The 20,718-nt window shown below is 39.4% G+C and overlaps 1 protein-coding gene across 1 annotated transcript in view; it reads left to right on the top strand.

The window, feature by feature from the left end:
- RIN3 (Ras and Rab interactor 3) overlaps positions 1-20,718 on the top strand; it is a 133,696-nt gene that overhangs the window by 26,649 nt on the left and 86,329 nt on the right. The window contains exon 2 of the mRNA XM_070753586.1: positions 14,833-15,022. Within this exon, the coding sequence (XP_070609687.1) occupies positions 14,833-15,022 (190 nt within the window). The remainder of the gene's footprint in view (positions 1-14,832; positions 15,023-20,718) is intronic.

Genomic DNA, 20,718 nt, shown 5'->3' with positions numbered 1-20,718 from the left:
TCAGTACAGATCAATATGTGACCAGTTTTAGACTGGTAGCAGCTATAAGACTCTGTGAGGATACAGGACAGGGGTGGGTTCTAACTTACCTTGCCACTGTTTTGCTTTCTCCCGCACTGCATAGCTTCTCCTATGCACATGCGCACTGCCAAAACCCAAGCTTCTGTGCATGTGCAGAAGCACAAAACAGCTCTACACATGCACAGATGCCAAAACCAAGATAGCGGCGCCCTTGGTGCCACCAGGGTTGGGCAGAAAGTGGATTGGCATGGAACGCTGTTCCATTGGTGTAAATGAAGCTAAGCATGGAGCTTCGTCACCACCGGCAGCGCACGCATGTGCATATGCATGCACATGAGATTTGGCTTCTGTGCATGTGCAGCAGCCAAATCTCACCACTCCACCCAGGAAGGAGAGCAGCTCATTCGGGAGACGACGTCACTCCTGCTTTGCCCGCTTACTAGAGTCTCCCCGATGCAGCAGCAGCAATGCCAGAGGCGCCCAGTCAGTCCCGCCCGGGAGCCACCAGCGGGAAGAAATCCTCCAGGAAGGAGAGCAGCTCATCGGGGAGACGATGTCACTCCCACTTCGCTCACTTGCCAGGAAGGGCAGCAGCTCATTGGGGAGATGACATCGCTCCCACTTTGCCAGCTTGCCAGTCTCCCCAATGAGCTGCTCTCCTTCCTGGAGGATTTCTTCCCGCCAGTGGCTCCCAGATGGGATTGACCAAGGCGCCTCTGCCGCTCACACTCCCCCCGCCATCGGAATGTTCCAGTAGGGCCACAAATGGCTGCCCTTTACTGGGCACCACCATTAGAGCCTGCTCATGGGGGTGGCCAACTGGTGATCACTCCTGGTTTGATGAGCAGGGGGAAACTTCCCCTACCAGTTCTAAAGAACCGGTCCAAACCGGGAGCAACCCACCTCTGATAAAGGATCAATCAATCAATCAATCAATCAATCAATTAATTAATTAATTAATTCAGACAGTTAATGAATCCTGGTTATTTTCTCGGTGCGCTTGAAGAACATCCTGTCTTGCCTGCTCATAATACCATAAAAGCCATGGTTTAGCCAAGGAACATACATTCAACTCCAAGCAGATCTGTGCATAAAAGAAAATAAATGTCTAAATACCTTGAAAACTTCTCATGATGATCCAGAATACAGTATATTCTTCCAACTACCCTTCCCTAATAAAGTTCATTTTAAGTGGCACCACTGAGCAACCCTCTGTGGATATCATAAAAGTGAAGTAATATTGATGCTCTTATATCAATGATGTAAGGCCAAACCTGAACACTTACCTCTGTCAAATTCCCTGCTATTTTACTGGAGATATATCCCACAAGGCATGGTCTCTAGTTTATTTCTAAGAATCTTTAAGAAAAAGACCCTTTTGGCACTTTAGAAGATATTTGCTTGGTGCTTCAAGTCTGAAGCTGAATCTTGTCATTTTCTTCTGAATTGCTGCTGGCACTTGGTATTTGCTGTCTCTGATGAAATACAGATTGGCCACTGCAGTTATGGCCCAGCTTTTGACTGATGCTATAGCACTTCAACCTCAACAAAATACTTTTCTTTGGGTATGTTGACTCTATTAAAAGTAATCTGCATTTCAAATCAAGAAATGATTAGACATTATCTTGAGAATAACAACCTAATAAGCAAGCCAGTAAATTCTAAAGTTACTAAATTAATTACTAATTTTAAAGTTTTCTGTATGTAAATAATGGCAGAATATGAACATGTAGTGTTGGAAGACAACAAATTTTAACTATAGTAGAACTTCATGTATGGATGCAAGGGCAACAGCTGTGTGTCCAAGTGTGCGTGTGTGTGAATTGCATGTGTGTGTCTAAAATGTTAAGGTGGCGAATTAGAGCTTCAATTACGTAATCACAGTCACTGAGTTTTTGACATCCCCCTGTGGACATCCCTCTTTGAGCCTGAATATTTTAAATGTGTATATGTGTATGTAAAAAATTTATTAGCTAAGAGCTTGATTTTATAGCCATAGTTAAAAACCTGTCTGTTTCCATTTAAAAAGTTTCAGATTTTAAGCTGTAAGTAAAAGTTTAATATATTCAAAAAAGTCTCGTACGGGTCTTGATTTTAAAAACAGACTAAATTACATTCTGCCTAAAACTCATAAAAATGTAAAGTGCTAAAATATTTAGGAAATTAAAAGTGTAATTGTATTTATTCCAAAGGTCAGGGTGATGATTTGAGATTTTTTTGTACTGGGTTGTCCCATAATTTTCCTTCATTATCATAACTTTCTGCTGTCACACCTCTAGAAAGCATATATTTGAATTTAATGCCAATCAAATCTATTTTTGGAATGACCTGCTTAAACCACATACAGTATCATTCCAAATTTTCATATCAAACTTTGTTTTTTTTTTTTTAAAGGAAATAAATGTAATTGTAGACACAGAGTTTCTTTTATATTCATTTCAGAATATCCTCAGAAAAATTAAACATCAAAATAATGCACAAATAATTCTGTGCAGATGCATCTTTTTTTGGGAGGGGTGCTACTTACTTTTGAGTCAATGTAGGTTTCTGCTGACAACCTGGACAAATCCCTGTAGTTTTCTTGACAACGTTTTTCAGAAATGGCTTGCCATTGCCTGCTTCATAGGGCTAAGAGAGAATGACTGGCCCAAAATCATCCAATTGGCATTGTGCCTAAGATGTGACTAGCATGTAGCCTCCCAGTTTCTAAACTGGTGCTTATATCCACTACACTAAATTGCTTAAAAATTTACTATATTGATTGCCATATTTTTTTGGAGTATAAGAAACACCGGAATATAAGGCGTACCTTAGTTTTTGGGGAGGAAAATAGGTGAGAAAATCTACCTACCAGGTATTCATCTGGCTAGATTCCCTAGTCTGGTCAGCTTCAGCACATCATTTTATCCACTGGTTCGCGCTGGACAGAAACTTTTTCAGAGGGAATAGCAATGAAAACAAGCTGGGAAGAGCTGGGAAGATTGTTAGGGCTGGGAAAAAAGCTTCAAAAAACTACATCCAGTATATAGGACACATTCAAATTTTCAGCCTCTTTTAGAAGGGAAAAAGGTTTGTCTTATACTCTGAAAAATACGGTATATGTTTTGTGGACCAGCTTGATGAAATTACAAACAGATTAGCACATATTTTGTGTGTACCAACTTTGTGACTGTGCCATAACTGAAAAAAAAAATCATTGGATTAGATGGTCAAAATGATTTCCGCTATTGATTTGTCAAAGATTTTTCCTAAATGGAAATAATGTAAGAAATTGATAGCAATTCCACTTAGACATATACTGCTTTACAGTGTTTTACAGTCCGTTCTAAGTTGTTTACAGAGTCGGAATATTGTCCCCAACAATCTGGATCCTCATTTACTGACTTTGGAAGGATGGAAGCAGTAGTGGGATCCTCCTGATTTAACAACCATTTCGGTGTAAATGGATATATAAAAATATGTAGCGGGATAGAAATGGAAAATATATAACACTGAAACAGAAATGTTGCAAGAATATTAATCAATTAATGTTTTTGCTTTATTTTATTTATATATTTGTATGTTTTAATGTTGTACGTTTGTATGTATGTTTTTAAAGAATTTTTTTTAATAAAAATCATTTTTAAAAAAGTGAAAGACTATAGCTGCTTGACGCAAGGGGTGTCAAACTTGCGATGACCCATTGTCATCATATGACATATCACAACTTTTTCCCCTTTGCTAAACCAGGGTGGGTGTAGCCAGCGCATAATGTACCCGGCCTGCAGGCCATGAGTTTGACACCTCTCCTTTACACCATAGTTTGTGTGCAGTTTTAAACATTTAAGGTTTCTGTCCTATATGTAGGTTGTGACTCTGTTCCTTCTGAAGCATGTTACTAATAGGTTGTTAACTTGCCCGTGAATAATAATTACAATCGGAGCTCAATTCAGGGAAAAGGCTTTCCTACTTCCTGGTATACAACACCGAGTGACTCTAGGGGACTAAGGGGGTTCTAAAGGGTGTAAATCAACATGCAATTTAGCTGCTTACTCCTAAGGAAGTAAGTTAAGGTACATTGATTTGACTAATTGCATTGATACTACAAGATCCCAAAGGTAAATGATTATGCTAGATCTTTTTGCTTCCAGCTGAGCCACTTTGTAACTCACTGTTATATAAATTAAAGCACTTTCCATGTGATTTACTATGCAATTAATTGAGCCATGTGACCAATTATCCTGCTAATATCAGGCATCTCTGCACAATGAAATGGCTGGGAAAAGGCTCTTCGTGAATGGGACCCAGGACTCTCTGATCTATAGATTTGTAGTGAAGTATATATATATAATTTGCTATGGGTGATTGGAAGGACAGGTTACTTGTTTCGTGGATAGGATGGTGCCCATTAGTCAGCCACATTTGGAAACTGTTTTCTTCCATTCCAGAAACACAACCTTATGTGGGCTTCCAGATGTTGGTCTGAAAAAATCTGGATGGCAGTTAGATGAGAGCAATGACACTTTTATGCAACTCTTTGAGTTCTTTCTGCAAGCCAAATGTCCAGCGGATGGATTACTGTATATAAAAAGTTCTTTTAGTGGGCAGATATGTAAGAGTATTCATACAAACTGCTCTGAAATAGAATTGGTAAGTCTGGTCTGCTTTATTACCGGCTTTGCAGGACAAATTTGTGCTCCAGTACTTTAATATATATTCAGAATTTTAATAGGAACTCTGGATATGAATTCACTGCCTTGTTGACAGAGTGACGATTAGTTATTTAGTTGTGGAAAGTGATTTTTCTCCCCCCTCCCCCCCTTTTCTCAGGAAAAATGATCCCTGTGTTCAGAGCCGTGCAATTTTCTCAGCAGAGGTTGTGTGCAAAGTCATATGGTCTTTTCGTGAAGTGCCACAGAAGAGAAACGGCTTTCCCTCAAAGCCTCATCCTGCTGTGAGCAGATGTAGATTTTTTGCTACGAGAAGAGAGAAAAAGTCAAACTACTGGGCCTCGCAAATATTTCACAATAGAGTAGGAATCTTGGAAAAATTAATAAAAGATTATTGGAAATAGATGATAGCTAGCCAGACTATGTATCTGCTGGTAGCAAAGAATCTACCTGCTGCTAAACTGTTATAAATTTATTAAAATTCATCATAAACCTCTTACATGTCTATATGCCACAGCTGTAGTTCAAAGCAGTGGTGAAATTCAATTTTTTAAAAATACCAGTTCTGTGGCTGTGGCTTGGTGGGCATGACAGGGGTGGGCTGCTGTCCGGATTGGGGGGGGACGCAGTGGGGTAGCAAAAAGGGAGTTTCAGTCCAGAGCATCTAATATGCATTGAAAGTTTAAAGAAAATGCAGGACATTCTGCATAAGCCATGGCCACGGTGTGGTAACAAAACTTTTGGTAGCCTTTCACTGGGTAGGATACTGCAAAATCTCCATTCCCATCCCACTCCTGGGGAAAGGATATTGCAAAATCCCCATTCCCTTCCCACTCATGGGGGAAGGATTTATTTATTTTATTTATTTATTGGATTTATATGCCCCTCTCCCAGGACTCGAAGGATATTGCAAAGCCTCCATTCCCATCCCACTCTGGGGCGAGGCAAAGGTGGTATTTGCCAGTTCTCTGATCTACTCCAAATTTCCGCTACCGGTTCTCCAGAACCTGTCAGAACCTTCTGGATTTAACACCTGGTTCAAAGAGCATACCAACGTGATGAGTGAATGAAAGCCTGTGTACATGTATTTTACATAGTCTAGTTATTTCTCTTAATGTGTTTCAAAATTTGCTGTTGAATTCTGCTAAATTTGTTGTACACTCTGTACTATTTGGAGATGCTTGAATAGGAGTACTGGTCATGTTCATTACTAAATATTCAATACTGTCATGAAGGAATTTCTGAAAGTTTAGATCCATTTATATAAGAGTTTGGTTACTGAGCAGCTCGGCTGAAGTCTACTAGCAGGAGGTTGCACTAGTTGACCTCCAAAGACCTTTCCAATTCTGTTACCATTTCCTCTATTTTTATTTTTAGAAGAAAACGGAACATTCAGGAAAACAGAATGTTTTTCAGGTTTGCACAGTTCTAGCTCTCCTTCCTGTTGCTTCTTCCCCTTACATGTAGATTTGGCTCTACTTATGTGATCACTGGAAAGCTGTCTTTTTATTTTTTTAAAAAAATAGTGTGTTTGTTTTTTTGCTGTCAACCTGTAATGCTATCAAAGCAATGTGCAAAATAGAATGCATGCAAAGCAAAATAGAAATGATCTGTTTCTTGACCCTAATCTTGAAATTTGGCAAAGACATCAGAACTCCAAAGCTAACTCATTTTCTACTTTTCTTTTGTTCTGTGGTTACCTGTGATGCTCGTAGTGCAGCCAGATCAAAAAGGCAATTAAGCTTTTTCACAGCTTGTCCTCTCTACATTTGACCTACTGAGAGCAAAGCAAAGGCCCAATGCTACTTCCACAGGCTGGATTAACCAATATGACTCAAGCCTCAGGCACTTAGCAAATGGAAAAAAAGATCCAGGGGGGATTCCCAATTCTACTTTAGTTGAAATTGTTTTTTTGATCAATTGAGTTTATTGTTTTAATCTGAGACATTGTAGCTTGGACTGTGGACGCACTGTTTTAATTTTGCATAACTCCCAGGATCATTGCTGTTGGGTGGGTGGCCAAATAACAAACAAACAATTAAACAAACAAACAAACTTAGAATTGTGTTGTTTGCAGCAACTATAGAATTAGCCTCTTCAGGCAAGTGGCTCAAGAGATTTAATACACTTTGAAAAAAGGTCCAAGTTTGTAATTCACAATGCTACTTCAAGTCTAGCAACTGTTCTGCTAGTAAGTAAAATCTGAATTTCATGCCCATAAATTCCCAAATTTATTCAAAAGATTGGAGATATTCCATAGCAGACTACAGTATCCACAGAGGGCAGGGGTGGGTTTCGAATCCTTTTATTGGTGGTTTGCTCAGGGTCGTGCCACATGTACCCACAGCAATTTTTTAAAGAAGCTTCTGAGCATGTGCAGAAACAAAATCCAAGATGGAGACACCAACAGAACCGGCTCCATCAGAGGTGGGTTCCAACATCTTTTTACTAGCACTCTGTGGCCGTGGCTTAATTTTGTGGGCATGGTTTAATTTTGTGGGAATGGCTTGACGGTCATGTGACTGGGTGGGAATGATTTGGCAGTCGTGTGACTTGGTGGGAGTGGCTTTGTGGTCATGTGGGCGTGGCCAACTTGACATCACTCACATCAAGGGTTAGGGTTAGGATGCCTGGCCTCTCCTCACCTCGGAGGTCTCATCGAAATACAATTTTCCTATCTATTTACTACTACTAAAGATCCAAAATATATTACTTAATCCTATGTATATATACCATATGTGTAGATGCATATTACATATAGGTAAACAAAAATAAAAATATACTATATGTGTCTCTACACACACACACAATCTACCTGGTTTTTTCTCTATAATACAACTGATACTAATCAATACCCTTTCTCTCAACTACATAAAACCTATGCATATTTACTTGGCAGTAAGGCTACTTCCGTTCAGTAGGATTTACACCTAATAGATACACATGATTACAGGCAGGTAGCTCTGTTGTTCTAAGTAAATAATAATAATAATTAATAATAATTTATTAGATTTGTATGCCACCCCTCTCCGAAGACTCAGAGCGGCTCACAACATAACAGCAATACAATATAAATACATGTTAATTTTTTATTAAAAAACTAACTTAAAAATACATTGTTATTAAAAAACCTATCTGCTACACAATCATACACACTCAGTCCAACTGAATATAAACATAATAAAGGTCAGCAAAAAAGGAGGGGGGAGATTAATTCCCCCCATGCCTGGTAGCAAAGGTGAGTCTTCAACATTTTAAGGAAGGCAAGGAGAGTAGGGGCAGTTTGTATCTCCAGGAGGAGTTGATTCCAGAGGGCTGGGGCTGCCACAGAGAAAGAAGGCTCTTCCCCTGGGTCCCACCAGATGGCATTGTTTTGTCGACGGGACCCGGAGAAGGCCAACTCTGTGGGACCTAATCGGCTGCTGGGATTCATGTGGCAGAAGGCAGTCTTGTAGGTACTCTGGTCCGATGCCATGTAGGGCTTTATAGGTCATTACCAACCCTTTGAATTGTGACCGGAAACTGATCAGCAGCCAGTGCAAGCCAGCCGTGGAGTGTTGACGAGACATGGGCATATCTGGGAAAGCCCATGATAGCTCTCGAGGCCGCATTCTGCACGATCTGAAGTTTCCGAACACTTTTCAGAGGTAGCCCCATTTAGAGAAATTTAATGTAAAATTTCTACATTAACAAAATTTATACCTAAATAACAGAATATAGGAATAAAAAATGATAGCGATAATCTGAGCTATGCTTTTCTTCTTCAAATGGAAGTACTACCCATTTTAACCAGACATTAAGACTCATTAGTTTGGAATATTAGTATGGCTTGCACTGAACTCCTGAGTCCATCAGGAGCTGGGCTGCTTATAAATCGCAATAATAAACAAAAAAAGAAATAAATAAATAAACCTTTATATTGATAGTACTTGTTTTCCTTACAAACGAGCTCAACTTGGTTTCCTTTAAATCTTGCTGTCGTTTTACACTAATTGTTTCGGGCCAAGAGCTCCATTTTTAGGCAAAGAGACTGGAGTTGGGGGGGGGGGGCTTTAGAAATAAAAGCACCACAAGATAAAAGGGGAAATGCATGCTCTGGATTCCAGACTCCAAACCTTCCCTGAGCCGGGAAGCCCTCGTCATTCTCATTCTTCCCAATCCCTTCCCTTCCCAATCCTGGATCCTTCTTCCCCCCTCCTCCCTCACTTCCTTTTGCTTTCAGGGTGGGAGGGGAAACCAAATAAAAACGGGAAGGAGGCAAGGACAGAAAATGATGCATGGCTGCAAAACGGGAAAAGGACATTTTTCAACTGCTTTCTGGGACTGAAACGTTATTATTATTACTATTTATTAGATTTGTATGCCGCTCCTCTGGGGGGATTCAAGCAGGGGGGGATTCTAACTTAACTTGCTGCCAATTCTTTTTCTCAAGATGGCAACTACAGTGCCGGAAACCTGGCTTCTGCAGTTGCTCACAAGAAAAAAAATAAATAAATAAATAAAAAGTTCAAAAAAAAAAAAAAGAAAGCCGAAAACAAGATGGTGACCACAGGCACAGTGCCAGGAAACTCGCCTTCTGCACAGGTTCAGAAGAAGAAAAATTAAAATGCAGAAAAAAAAATTGGGGAAAAATATGGCAGTACCCATGGACCGGCACCAACCAATCTGGTTTGGTGATGTCATTGTGACATCACCACCGAATGCTATCAATTCGGGTGAACCAGTCCAAGCCGGAGAAACCCACCTCTCGGCTCCGTGATGTTATCGTTGAACTACTAACAATTCCAAAGAATTGGTTAGAATCGGTAGGAACCCAACTCTGACACAGGAGGTGCCAAGCAGGAGAATAGTAAGGTATCTTATTTCTTGGGCTGAAATCTGCTTAACTGATGTTGGAGGTAATCTTGTGTTTTATTTACTTATACAATTAGGTTTATGCTACAGTGTACTTACATACAGAAAAAAAGTAGAGTGAACTACTATTGTTTGTTTATTTATTCACGTCCTTGTTAATTTTTAATATGACCTAGTCGCCACAGTTATTTTGCAAATGTGCAAAGCATCTTTCAAAGTCTAGACTAGATCATGCAGAAGACAGACACATGAGCCCAGGAGGATGGGGGAGAAAGTGCAACATTTTTAATGTCTATTGTTAGGTTAGGTTTAGGTTTATTGGATTTATATGCCGCCCCTCTCCGCAAACTCGTTCCTGAGAGAGGTTGTATACTGTTATAGTCAAGATCAGGGGTATCAAATACATGCCCCTTACATTTTCCAGTGGGTCGAATCTGGCCCACTGAACTGTCCTGGAAATTATAAGAGGGTGTCCTACGTTACTTTGGCCCAGTCTCCCCTATGAGAAGAGGAAACATGCAAGCAGTTTGGGGAGCTGCATCAAGCTGGCCATGCCCAACCAGTTGGCACACCCAGTGAGTGGCACCAAGCTGGCCATGCACACCCAGTTGGTTACACCCATTCAGTCGGCCATGCTCACGGTCAACCATAGCCCTGATATGACCCTAAATGAAATTGAGTTTGACACCCCTGGTCAAGAGGTGGTCACAGTTGAATGACTGAAGCTCTGCTTCTTTTCCACCTGTGTCGCACATACAATGTGTATAAAAGGTAAATAAGGGGAAAAAATAGGTTATACAAAGAAGAGAATTACAGTAAAATCTTGGGGAGAAAGGTTTGATTAGAATTGTATATATAACTGCCAAGAAGAAGATAGATGATAGATTAAATGGATGGATGGGTGGGTGGGTGGATGGATGGATGGATGGATAGATAGATAGATTCTTCTTTTTCATTTTCTTTTTCTATCTATCTTCTGTCTTTTTCACATTTACAGAGCATGTACACCAAGACAAATTCCTTGTGTGCCCAATCACACTTGGCCAATAAAAATTCTATTCTATTCTATTCATTATATGTATGTACGGTACATTTGAATGTATTTCCTACTATCTACGTAAAATCTACCATCAAGCTACCACCTTGGCTTTCTGAACTCCTCAACACTCCTGCTAAAACCTCCATTTATTCACATCATTCACTTCAACTGGGAAAAGACCCATCACCTTCCCGACAGTGTCCATGGCAGCAAATGGGAAGTGAAATGATCGAGCAAACAAATATTAAACCAATATTTTGAACCCAGGCAATTCCCAAAACCTGATTAATTAAATGCCTGATCTAGTCTGCACTCCTCTTATCTTGAAATAGGACTGTATCATTACCTAAATTATTCTTCCACATATACAGTATGCTGAATTAAATTCAGCATGAAAGCTTAATTACTACTTAATATGCTCCAAACCTAATTACTGTATTTAAATTTTAAAAGTCACTTCCAAATTTATTATATGTTTGGCTCCAAGTTTAGCTTTATGTCACAAACACAAACTGTTCCAGCTCAAGAACAGATTGATGGTATATATTAGTATTATTTGTTCTGGCTTAGAGGCTAAGCAGGGCTGGCCTTCTATCCCCCACCCATCCCCAATCTTGCTAAGAAGGAGAAGGCTTTGTTCAACTTAGCTCAATGAAAATCCATTCACAACAGAAGTATAGCTATCATATCAAGGTCTCATATTGCTGCAAGTGTACTTATGGAGGATGGGGAATCAAAAAGTCAAGATGGCAACCTCAATCATAGTTTCTCCCCATTTAATCCTGGGAGCCTTTTCTAGTGTCTGTCAGTCATCTTGGTAGTAAGTTGTGAAATTGGAGGGAGATGGCTTAAGGATGCTGTAAACCACAAGTCACCAATTTATGGTCCATGAACCACTGTTGGTCTGCAAGAAAATTTTAGTGGTCCGTGGAGAAATCTTGGCCCCTGGGCCAGATATGGCCAAGAGCAATTAATCCAGTCCAGGAAGAGGGAAGGGAAAGGAAGGGAAGAGATGGGAAGGAGAGGGGAGGGCAGGGTAAGGACTACAGCTACAGCTCTGGAATATGGGACTGACTTTCCCAATAACATCAGCAAGCCACCATCAAATAAGCTTCAATTATTTTGTAATAATTGAATAATAGCCGCCCCGAGTCTTCGGAGAGGGGCGGCATACAAGTCCAACTAATAAAATAATTACACTACCTTTAATAATTTTGTTATAATTAAACAACCTTAAAGATTTTGTTGATTAAATAAGCATTAACAATTTTGTTATGTTAAATAAGTGCATTTCATATTAATAAAATGGAAGTTCTCTGATCATTATTTTGCAAATTTATTTATATATATTTTTAAATCATATTAGTGGTCTGAGGGACTTAAAATTATGAATCAGGGTCTGTGGGATTTAAAATTATGACCTTGGTGGTCCCTGAGGCCAAAAGATTGGGAACCCCTGCTTATATTAAAAGCTTCATGAGGAAGGGATTTTGTGTTGAGGAGAGGAAATGGAAGACATGTTACTGCAATGGAGTGTTTTGATTGACAAAAAAGGAACCAGATGTGATAGCAAATCCCTCCTATTAAAAACTGACCATTCCTGCTGGTTACAGAAGCATCACCAAAAGAGAATAAAAACATGGTAATGTGTATTTTTACAAAAATTATGGTCTTCATGTTGGAAATAGATGGAGGAAGTAAACGCAAGCACGGGGTGTTAATCAGTAAGTTTATAGCAGGCCAGTGAAGATGCTCAGAAAACCTATCTGAGCTACTCATAGACTGAATACTCCTTTAGATGAAGATTTATTCATTTGATTTATTCACTAAATTTACATGCTGTTCCAGTTCCTCCACAAGGTAAATTAGGGCAACTCTGATGCTATCAAAGAGTAGATGGTCTCCTTACAATTTTTTTAAAAAGCTTATTTGAATCAAGCTTGATTTCTGTTGACCATATGGCCATATCACTGTAGGTCCTTGGCCACAAATAGAATGGCTTCCTGTGCAGTTACTAACCAACTCCAAATGTTCTTAGCTGTATTGAGATCAGTCAGTGTTAAATTCTGTCATCTATTTTCGTTCTTGAAATACTGGAAAGTCCATTAAAAAGGAGAATGCTGACCATTTCAGGTCCAAACCTCTTCTTTCCTCCAATAAGTTTTGCAACATGGTTTACTGGTTTTTCTTTGCAATAATAGGGGGAGTTTAAAATATTACTCCCTGCAAATGTTGTTCCACCTGCTCTGCATCTGTGAACAAATCTAACTTTAGATAGAAAACAATCTTAAGTATTTTTAACTTGCTAACGATCCTTTTGCAGAGTCACTATGGGGACTCACCGACACTTTCATTTGCTTAAGTTCTGGCCTGCTGTAACCTGCCCTCTGTGATAATCATCGCAAAATGCAATTTGACATGAAAGTGGAAGCAGCAAATTGCTTTGCTCTCGGAAAGAAACTATCGCAACAAACCAATGGGTTTTTTGAGTATGCAAAACAGATACCTGACAAACTTGTAATACAACAAGATTTTGAGTGTTCTGGTGGAAACGTACTCTATACTTCTGATTTATAAGTAGCAGGTCATTTTTAGATATGTTATTGTTAACTGTTTTAATTGATCTTGAGGTAACATAGGACTCCAACTCCCGGGTTGCGGACTGTTCAGAATTCAATTCAATTCAATTCAATTCAATTTAATAGATTTGTATGCCGCCCCTCTCCGAAGACTCGGGGCGGCTCACAACAATAATAAAAACAATATTCCAGCGAAAACAAATCTAATATTAAAAAGCACATAAAACCCTATCATTTTTTTTAAAGCAAACAACATATACATACCCAAACATAAATATAAAAAAGCCCGGGGGAAAGGTGTCTCAACTCCCCCATGCCTGGTGGTATAGATGGGTCTTGAGTAATTTACGAAAGACAAGGAGGGTGGGGGCAGTTCTAATCTCCGGGGGGAGTTGATTCCAGAGGGCCGGGACTGCCACAGAGAAGGCTCTTCCCCTGGGGCCCGCCAAACGACATTGTATGGTTGACGGGACCCGGAGAAGGCCAACTCTGTGGGACCTTATTGGTAGCTGGGATTCGTGCGGTAGCAGGCGGTTCCGGAGGTACTCTGGTCCAATGCCATGCAGGGTTTTAAAGGTCATAACCAACACTTTGAATTGTGACCAGAAACTGATCCTAGAAACACCACACCAAATTATTCCCAGAATAATTTGTGAATGCTCTGTTGTGGTTAGCTCTGGCCCAGCTCCTGCCCCAAGGACTGTGGATGTGGGGGAGACATCCACATGCTGCAGGCCTGTTTTGCTCCAGTGGAATCTGCTGGTGAAGGCTCCTGTGACCAAGAAGACATGAGTGACAGGGAGGAGGACAGTGTGGCAGACAGCTCAGAAGGAGATCAATTATCTAGCTCCTCGTTGGATTCGGAACAAGAGTTAATGATACAGCCATGCATGCGGAGAGCGATGCATAGGCAATAACAACTGAGAGATTATTATCAAAGAAAATGAGGCCACCTGTGGTTGGATGGGGCTGTGGTAATTAGTGAGGCTGCTATAAATAGCAGCCTGTGGGTTTGGCCATTGTGGAGGATTAACTGATCGTGGTGTTTCGTGACTGCTTTGCTGACTTTGACCTTTGTGTGCTGATTGTTTCCCCCATGTTGAAACTAAACCAGAGGAAAGTGTGTTTCACTTTGTGAAAGAAGAAGGACTGTGAATTGCCTCATAGCTGCAAGCTAAGTATCAAAGAACTGATATGGGACTTGTACAAATTACAAGTTTTTTTGGAGATGAGTGCTCTTTGCTATACAAAAAGAGGGTTTCGTTTATTTGCATTTTCGGTATAAAGAACATTGTTTTGAATTTTCAAACGTGTGTGTGTCTGAAATTGTATCTGTGCATTTTCCGGAGAATTCTACCAGAGAGCTCGGCAGAACTTGCTCTATACTATTTTTACTTTAAAAAAATTCCTCCTCTACTATGATCACACACACTTGCATTAGAATGTGTACCTTCCTTTAAAGAATAATGTAGATTTAAATTATACTAATCCTACAGCCATTAACTTCTGCACAGATTCAGTTATGTACTTAAGGAACATATATTCAGAGTATTTGAAGCTAATTCCAGCTGAATCACTGCAAGTTCTCATTATCTGCATAAAACACTCACACAGGGAAATATATAACATTTTTTTTATTAAAGACACACTATCATTATCAATCTGATTGGGATTTGTTTTATTTCTCCAGGCCTGCTACAGAGACTGGGGAGGAGGAAGAAGATAAAGCGTCATCAAGTCAGCCTATTGCTCTGAGGAATTGTTTTCACCTGCAGAGGAACAGCATTCTTGAGAAGCTCATCAAAACCTGCCCAGTTTGGCTCCAATTTGGCATCAGCCTGGAAAAGGCTTCAGAAATACTCTGCAAGGAACCATCGGGGGTATAGTTATGCTTCTTCAAATAACCCAGTTCTTCAGGCACTACATATTCTTTCTCTTTCTTTTTAATCTTTATTGAGTTTTTTTAGTTATAAACAAACCACATATAAACAATACATGAAATTCATGAAATATAAACAGATAAAGTAAATATTAACCACTTTTGCAGCTACAGTATTTCATTTTCAGATATATTTACACTTACAATATTACTTCTTTCAGCTTTACATATATATATATATATATATATATATATATATATATATATATATATATATATATATATGTCACATGTTTAAGCTGAATTTGAAAATTAAGGGAGACTAGGATAGATCTATTTCGGCCTTATTTTGGCCTCATCAGCTAGCCATACCCACTGGGACTTGAACCTGCAACCTTTGCCTTGTAAGGCAGAGAATTAACCTCTAGGCTACAGTATCCAATCCCTTCAGCTCTGTACCAGGGAAGGGTTACATTTTTGTGTCGAATCACCCTGGTATATTGAAGGAACATCACAGCTCCTTTTTTGCCTCTCGGCCCAACCCAGGGCCATATATATATATATATATATATATATATATAATATATATATATATACATACTGTACGTACATACATATATCCATACTTCTCTATCCTAAATCTACATCATTTACTATTTTCATTACATTTATTGATCATATTTAAACAATTTTTCCCTGTTTATTTAACTTGTCTGTATTTTCTCTTCTAATTTCTAGCCACTTGTAAAAGTTTTCCCATATGGTAAAAAAAAGTCTCTTTCTTGTTTGTTTTGCAATTCATAAGTAAGCCTGGTCATTTCAGCACAATCCATTATTTTATTAATTACCATGTTATCTGACAGGAGGTTTTTATCTTTCCAATTTTGAGCATATGCCAATCTCGCAGCAGTTAATATATGGACAATAAAGAAGTATTTTGGTTTAATATAATGTTCTCTAATTATTCCTAATAAGTATATATCTGGTCTTAATTCTATGTCACATTGTGTTATTTCCTTTAACCATGTCTTAATTTTTCTCCAGTATGTGCCATTGGGCATGACCACCACAAGTGGTAGTATGTCCCAAATTCTTTCTTGCATTTCCAATATTGCGGATCTATGTTGGGGTAAATTTTAGAAAGTCTGATGGGGGCAAAGTGCCATCAATAAAACATCTTATATAAATTTTCTTTGTAGGAAACCGACAATGTTAGTTTATAATTTACTTTCCATAATTTGTCCCAATCCTCTAACTGTGTTGAATATCCAAAGTTTTTCATCCAGGCAATTCTTTCCCAATCCTGAATATGATCCTGAATTGGATCTTTCAGCTAATTTGCATTTGATTGATGACTTTGTTCCTCCTGTCACTTCCTCAAATGTTCATCGCAGGGGTGGTATTCACTTACCTTCTCTACTGGTTTGCAAATGTGACTGCATGCATGTGCACTAGTTTGCTTCACTTACACGCACTGCCTTTGTGCATGCACACAGCCTTCTGCGCATGCGCACAGTCTCAAAAATGTGGATAAATGGAATATAATTACATCCAGGAATGTGGACAGGGACAGGCCCACCTGCAGTTGGCGCTACCGGGTTGGATAGTACCGGCTGAATACCACCTCTGGTTCATAGGACTTATTGTTAAGGTAGCACTGAAGGCATAAACAGTACAGACCAGCTTTAATCAGCTTGTTCCTCATCAGAATTCCATACCAATATGGACTGTCTCATCTAGAAGCATCAAGCTGGGGAATGCAAGATAGCATGAAAGTGGCAGGTGGCAAGAATGACAGGTTGTTGTTGTTTAGTAGCCTTGCCAGGTAAGCTATTCAGAGCCAGATACAATATATGACTTATTAATTTGATTTATTTTAAAATGCATACGCAGCTTTTTCCAAACAAACTTTTTTCCCCACGATAGCGTGCAAAGCATTTTAGAAACTAGTATCCATTTCTGAATACATGCTTAGCCCAAAAAATTTCTTCTGTCTGGCACAAAAGGATTGAATTTTTCTTATGATAACAATTACATTTTGTCCAGGGAGAGGGAACTTTTAATTATTTATAATAAAGGATTGCAATTTGATGTATGAATATGGATTGAATACACAAGTTGAGTACAAAAGTATGTTGGGGTGCTTTGGTCATGAATGAGCATGACAATGACTGAGGACCCAGTCTTTCTCTTCTTTCCTAACTTTAATTTTTCTGGCTTACTTTTTCTCACTTTTCCTTTGCTTTATATAATGTAGCTTATGCCAAAAAAAGTATCGCGTGATGCATATGCATGTATGGAAATCTAGTTAAATTTCACTGAGATCTATTGGGAGATTTTGTTCTATCTTTTGCTCTGCTTCAGCTTGCAGGAATGAAAAGAGAAATACACCTTGGATTTATTTCCACAGTAACTTTTTGTAGCAATTGTGTTGGCCATAAAATGCTTTATAACTGTTACATGATTGAAAAAACACAAAGGCTGTTGCTCATTGATATTCGACATGTGTTGCTTGTAAATAACTCAAATCTGCAATACAAAATTACACTTCAACTCCCATTTACCAAATCTCTCATCTTTTATTATTCTTTTGTAGTACCAGCTGCTATTTTTGAATAAAGGGAACAAATATATTCCACAGCAGATTGCTAACACATATATTCTTATTTGCTGCTTATCAACCTTCCCAACTCAGTTGTCCCAGAATTCCCAACTTCGCTATCTTGTGGCCAACAGATTGGGGAAAGCTGGTGGACATATTTATTTTTACACTAAACCTTTCGACGGAGAGCCTTTCATCTCCTTATTCTGTTATATATCTCAACTCTACTTTGTTCTAAACTCAGCTCCATTTGCATTTGTTTTGCTGCTCAGTCCCACTGGCCCTGTCCTTAGCAGCCATTCCCTCTAGCACACTTCTGCTTCCTTTCTTGTGTCATTGTAACTTCCAAAAAATCTTCTCCCCACTCTAGAGACAGCTCTTTACAAAAGACAGGCCTTGGTATAGAATATGAAAGGGCTAAAATCATAATGGAGGCAGTTTTGTATCTCAACCAAATTATTTATGCTAGTCTCAAATGAACTGGATCACGGGGAATAGGAAAGTAGTCTAATTTTCAGATGCTAGGAATAAAATGCAAAGCACGTTTTGTTTTGATTTTTTTACAAAATTCTAGAAGGAACTGTAGGTAAATGAGTTACACGAGTGTTGTGGTTAGCTCTGGCCCAGCTCCTGCCCCAAGGACTGTGGATGTGGGGGAGACATCCACATGCTGCAGGCCTGTTTTGCCCCCACCCCCGGTGGAATCTGCTGATGAAGGCTCCTCTGACCAAGAAGACATGAGTGACAGGGAGGAGGAGAGTGTGGCAGACAGCTCAGAAGGAGATCAATTATCTAGCTCCTCCTTGGATTCAGAACAAGAGTTAATGATACAGCCACACATGCGGAGAGCGATGCATAGGCAGCAACAACTGAGAGATTATTATCAAAGAAAATGAGGCCACCTGTGGTTGGGTGGGGCTGTGGTAATTAGTGAGGCTGCTATAAAGAGCAGCCTGTGGGTTTGGCCATTGTGGAGGATTATCTGATCGTGGTGTTTCATGACTGCTTTACTGATTTGGACCTTTTGTGTGCTGATTTTAACCCGCTTTGAAGCTAAACCAGAGCAAAGTTTGTGTCACTTTGTGAAAGAAGAAGGACTGTGAATTGCCTCACAGTTGCAGGCTAGGTATCACAGAGCTGATGGGGGACTTGTACAAATTACCAGTTTGTTTGGAGACAAGTGCTCTTTGCTATCCCAAAAGAGGGCTTGGTTTAAGTGAATTTTCATTATAAAGAACATTGTTTTGAATTTTCAAACGTATGTGTGTCTGAAATTGTATCTGTGCATTTTTGGGAGGATTCTACCAGAGAGCTCAACAGAACACGCGAGGAAGATTCTATATGTTAAAAAATGTATTATGAGTGGGCTTTCAGTGCCTCTAAAGCAGTGTTTCTCAACCTTGGCAACTTGAAGATATTTGGACTTCAACTCCCAGAATTAGTGCATTGAATTATGTGTGTGTGCACTTGTGAGCACACAATCGTGTGTGCGCATGCACGCTTTTGGCACCCAAGGAAAAAAAGGTTCGCCATAGGTATAAGGGCCCCTGCTTGAACAGAACAGTGTTTCCCAACCTTGGCAACCTGAAGATATTTGGACTTCAACTCCCAGAATTCGCTGGCTGGGGAATTCTGGGAGTTGAAGTCCAAATATCTTCAAGTTGCCACGGTTGGGAAACACTGCTCTAAAAGAAATATTGGGATCTTGATATATTCTGCAGTAGAGTACAACAAAAATTAAACTGTAGGCTAAGAATTGATGGTGGGGAAAGATGCAAATCCATGGCATGGCTTTCTTTGTGATCAAAGATATAGTTTTCAGGTGCCTGGAGCCTTCTGGGTTTCCCACAGCACCTAGGTCTTAAGTGATATGCCTTAGGAATCCACTGCTCTTCTTCAGAATCGAGATGAAGGCAGTGACATTCACAGAGGGGGGTGCTAAGAACTGTAAGGAAACTGATTGCAGCTCTTGTTTTGTAAGTGCGTCTTCTTTTTTAAGTGTACCATGCCACTTCCATGTAAAAGGGGGCAAGGTTTGCACTGCCGTAGTCATTTTGATGAAGTGATAAATTCTGCAGGTTCCTCTGCGTGAAAATATGATGTGGCTGAGGTTTCACAGGCTGAGGTTGCTTTTGAAGAAAACAAGATAGAAAGCTTTCTAAGGCTGTTTCATGATCTTGGTGTTGGAGCAAACATGTATATCCACAGGCACTTAGCTTTTATCCCTTGCTTTATCTGTGCTTGAGAAATGAAATTTGGTGCAGGACTGAAGACAACATCCCTTGACAACAGCATGATAACAGTAATGAAGCATTTTTTAAAGAACAATAAAATCAAGAAAGCCCTGCTATGTTAACATGACAAAGAAACTTACTTTAGCTGTGGAAAAACCTGTAGTTATAATTATATGGAAGTTTTTCTTATTATTATAATGAGTGGATAGAGTGAGGACATTGTTTTCTGGAAACTTGTGGATTTGATTTCAATAGATTCAGAAATGTCTGAAAGTTTATTTCTGTTCTGGTTTCTGGTAGGAATTTAGCAATTACAAATAACTCTTATTAAATGCATCATTTCATGAATAAAGAAACTCCATTTATTTCTCTGCTCTCCTGTAATTCAAACACATTCCATACAGGCACTCGGTCCGTTATCTCTCTTAGCTGCATTTCTAACATTCCTTCTCCTGCTCCACTTAACAAGATTTATTTTCCTAACAGCATAACTTTGAAAAACAGCAGAACTGACTGTTAACAACACAGAATACTCTTGCTTACTTTAGCGCGGCAAAAAACACATCCATTTTCCCTTCGGCAATGTTGAAACTCCACCCTTCTTCTTCACTGACCCCTGACATGCCAAATACATCACTACAGTATTTAACCCATTCCTCTCCTTAATATCTTCTTCCAGACCTCTGTTCTCTACATTTTTGGGCCCTTCTGAATGTAGGATTAACCCAGCGAGCATCTGATTCTCCCTCGCTAGATCCTGAACTCATAGCCCCATCCTGTGGCTGGCCTCCCACCTGTTCTACTACCTGTAACCCCCCCCACACACACACACTAATTCATAAACATTATCTGAATCCAAGT

Source organism: Erythrolamprus reginae, chromosome 1 (genome assembly GCF_031021105.1).
Source record: "Erythrolamprus reginae isolate rEryReg1 chromosome 1, rEryReg1.hap1, whole genome shotgun sequence".
NCBI lineage: Eukaryota > Metazoa > Chordata > Lepidosauria > Squamata > Dipsadidae > Erythrolamprus > Erythrolamprus reginae.
Note: the sequence above shows the minus strand (reverse complement) of the source record. Positions and strands in the feature narration are given on the sequence as shown.